At 39.1% G+C, this 3,638-nt stretch overlaps 1 protein-coding gene across 1 annotated transcript; it reads left to right on the top strand.

Moving 5' to 3' along the window:
* Positions 1-1,781: 1,781 nt before the first annotated feature.
* Positions 1,782-2,210, top strand: GCK72_012461 (uncharacterized protein; the record flags this gene model as incomplete). Its single annotated transcript, XM_003089353.2, has 1 exon — positions 1,782-2,210. The coding sequence occupies one exon, from the start codon at positions 1,782-1,784 to the stop codon at positions 2,208-2,210; it is 429 nt and encodes a 142-aa protein (XP_003089401.2).
* Between the last annotated feature and the right edge of the window lie 1,428 nt (positions 2,211-3,638).

Below are 3,638 nucleotides of genomic sequence, written 5' to 3'. Positions count from 1 at the left end.
TCTGCTTCCAATAAGGAAAAATACTGTCCGCGTTCTAAAACGCGAAGACGTGAAAGATGTTTTGGTATCATCGGATTCAAAAAAGTACATGATTCCAACCGTGTCGTTTTTCCAGATTGATCAATATCATTCAAATACGGGCAGTTTTCTGGAGACAGGTAAAAGGAGATTGTGGATATGGGTCCACGTTTTTAAAAGTATTAATAGCCAATCTGGCTAGAATTTACCTTCTCCTTCTTACCACGGTTTTAGCTCCGCCTACTTTTCGTATAAAATACAGTGAAAAGCGGAAGTTGCGTGAAGTCCAGACATGGAGCCCCTTCTTTTGAACTGCTGATAACTATCATTTTCCTATTCCCCTCATGGCGTCACTGTCTTCAACAACTACTGTTCCTGCCGACAATTTAGTGGACGATTATGGTGTTGTTTCTCCTGTTTCCGATGAAGGCGTGCTCCATCGCTCAGAATCAGATGGGAGATTAAAGCTCAGAGGAGTTGATGGGATACAGGACATTCAACTCATGACACAGAAGTCGGTGAAGAAAAACGACAAAAAGAAGACGTCGGGCACTGCTACTTGGACTTGAGATTGTCCAGAATCCATGGCAAATGTTGCTCACCTATCGGCAGAAAGAAACAAGATGAATACAGTACTGATATCAGCTCGGATCAAGGCTATCGTACGGCCGACCGCGGCTTTCAGGGCGGTCGAGGCCGCGGATTAACGAAATGGGTTGAATTTTTTTCATATCGACTAATCTTTGGGTCCTCTAAAGGCCGCCTAAAGAAGCGAAAATTTTCCATGGCTGGGAACTGAGATATAAAATCGCCCAACGGCCTTTTTGACAGCCTTGGCTCGGTTCACATATGATCTTAGAGCTTGACGGAATGGAAGGGATTGAGGACGAGATGATGATACAGGAGTCAGTACGAAAACGAGATAAGAAAAACGCATAACCTCGCTTTAGAGAGAAAGAAAGATCAACTTTTACTGACTTCAGAAAAATAAAGCTGCTGAAAATCATGGCAACTGATACAGCAGTCCAAAGATCTCTACAGTCGGACACTGAGAAGTCGAACAGCAACAGAACCAACACCAAAAAATTGGAAACAGCAGTGAAAAAAGGTCTGAAGATGATCTAGAAGGGCTTCAGTAGCTTCCCGGACAGCTGCCAGACGATCAAAAAAGCACGATGATGTGACGGCGAGAAGAAAGGAGGTCTTCTCGGAGTAGCTACTACTGATGTACAACCATATCTTCACTACACCAGAAGGATGGATCAAATTTGTTCATATTGTGAGGGGCTATACTTCAAAGCTAAGTTCGACTTTCAAATGGCGAAGGTCGTGGTGTTGAAGAACCCTATCTGTCAAATTCGGCAACGTTGACTGTAATCAGTTGATTCAAAGCCATGTGGGGACATGAAATATTTTTTCTTATACTCAGTTATAGAAAAAAGAGGATTCGAAACGTGTCGTCCGTTTCCGGATTGATTCACAGAGGAGATATGAATGTTTTTTGTTATCGTCGGAGTCAGAAAAAACAAGGGATTCCGAACGAGTCGTCCGTTTTCGGATTAATTACGATTTTCTGTAACACCTAGAAGGGTGGTGTTGAGAAGGAGGTTTAGTCGCCGTTAGGCGACGTGAACCGACTGGTTGATACTAATTGGTCTAATTAGTCCGCCCCATGTGAATTTGTGTCCTTCAAAGAAAAATTGGTTAATGAGGCGCGACCGACTTGGGTTCGTTTATTTCCTTCGACGCACTTTCCATTCAAAATGATTTATTTTGTCCTTGTGATCCTTACCAGCCTAGTACCCCTTATTGATGCTGGCTATCAAAATTCCGGAAACTATTATGGCTGGAACCAGCAGTACCAGCAGCCTTATCAATACCAGTACCCATACCAGTACCAATACCCCCAACAGCAGTACCAAGGATACAACAATTACTACAACTACCAGTACCAAGGCTACCCCTACCAGCAACAACAACAGTACTCTAACTACTACCAAGGCTATAACAACTACTATTCCCAAAATTACTGTAACCAACAACCCTGCCAGCCGAAGAAGCCATACTACGGGAACGACCGATACATTGGAAATGGGATTCATGTGGATTCTCATGGCAATGGATATATTGGAGATAAGAAGACCGGATGGTATATTTTCTGCTCGTCGAGAGGGTGTGTTGGGAGAGGATGAGTAAGCGACTAATTTTTGTATGTAGGTACTTCTTAAGTTTGACTGTTTCAAGCGGGTATCAATTTTTTCCGACTATTGACGATTTGATCAATGTTCGTTTTATTTTTATAATAAATGTATTTTGTCTAAAATGAAATAAACCACCAGGAGTCATCAAATAATATCAAGTATTGGAAACCGTGATTTAAATGTGTGCAGTCACGAACACCGCGAAGTTTCCAAAAAACTATAACTGTCAAAAATCTGATTGACTGTTCAATTGACTGTTTTCATGTTTTTGCTAACGTTGTGAATCAGGAATTATGTTTTCTTTCATCTTCTAGAACTGATAATATAATGCACTTTTATTGCTCGGGTTGGTACATACGTTGAAAAAATCAAAAAATGTTGTTATCAATCTGGAGAATCAGATTTTCGAAATATGTACACCTGAATTATTAACAGCAAAAAAACGGGTTTTTTTTTGGAATCGCATATCTATGTACTGTCGAAAAATTAAAGTTTCGACAAGGATTTTCAAAAAAAATTTCGCGGGCTGGAACGCATGAAGTTGTGGGCGGAGCTTAAACTGCAAGCGGCGCGGTTCTTAATTTGGAAAAAACAACTGGAATTAGAACCGCGCCGCTTAATCAAGCTTGCAGTTTAAGCTCCGCCCACAACTTCATGCGCTTGCGTGTTCCAGCCAGCGAAAATTTATTTTGAAAATCCTTGTCGAAACTTTATTTTTTCGACAGTATATTGCAGTTTTTGCATGATTTTGAATGAAAGGATTTTTTTTTGAGGGAAAATGAAAATGTCAACCTTGTTATTTTTCAGAATGTTTTGAAACAAGTCACTTTTTTCCGTTTTTTTTATGATTTCATTTTTTTCTTATTATAGGTAGAATTTTACCGAGGGTGATTACAATTACACAATGAAACAGAGAACACTAACTACTCAGTGTTATTTTTGAAAGTCAGCACCGAACTACTGTTTGAATCTTCAACACGAATTCTTGTGCGTTCAGAAAAGTTAGAATTATGGGAACAGTTCAATTTTTGATCTCACAAGTTATACAAGATTTGAGGAACAGTGAAATTAGTGTCAGGCAACTGAACTGTCGAATGGATACATTTTCAGAATATTTGAACTTTGCAAAGTTGTGAAGGTCAAAATGAACCGCTCACAAACTGTTCTGAATCAACTTTCAAATATTTACAATTTTCAAAAAACGGGGAAAACTTTTAGAAAATTCAAAATTTTTGTTCGAACGTTTTTGCTTCAGATAAAATGTTTCCAAAGAAAATAAATTATTTGTGTACAAAAAATGATCGGAAGAACTGGAATTATCATCTTAGAATACTGATAGTACTATAAACATTGTTCGTTATATGCAAATGGTGAAACAATAATAGTTGTCAACAACTATTTGTGTTTTTGGACCATCTG

The sequence above is a fragment of the Caenorhabditis remanei genome, chromosome IV (genome assembly GCF_010183535.1).
Source record: "Caenorhabditis remanei strain PX506 chromosome IV, whole genome shotgun sequence".
Taxonomy (NCBI): Eukaryota; Metazoa; Nematoda; class Chromadorea; order Rhabditida; family Rhabditidae; genus Caenorhabditis; species Caenorhabditis remanei.
This window is presented reverse-complemented; position numbering and strand designations above follow the sequence as displayed.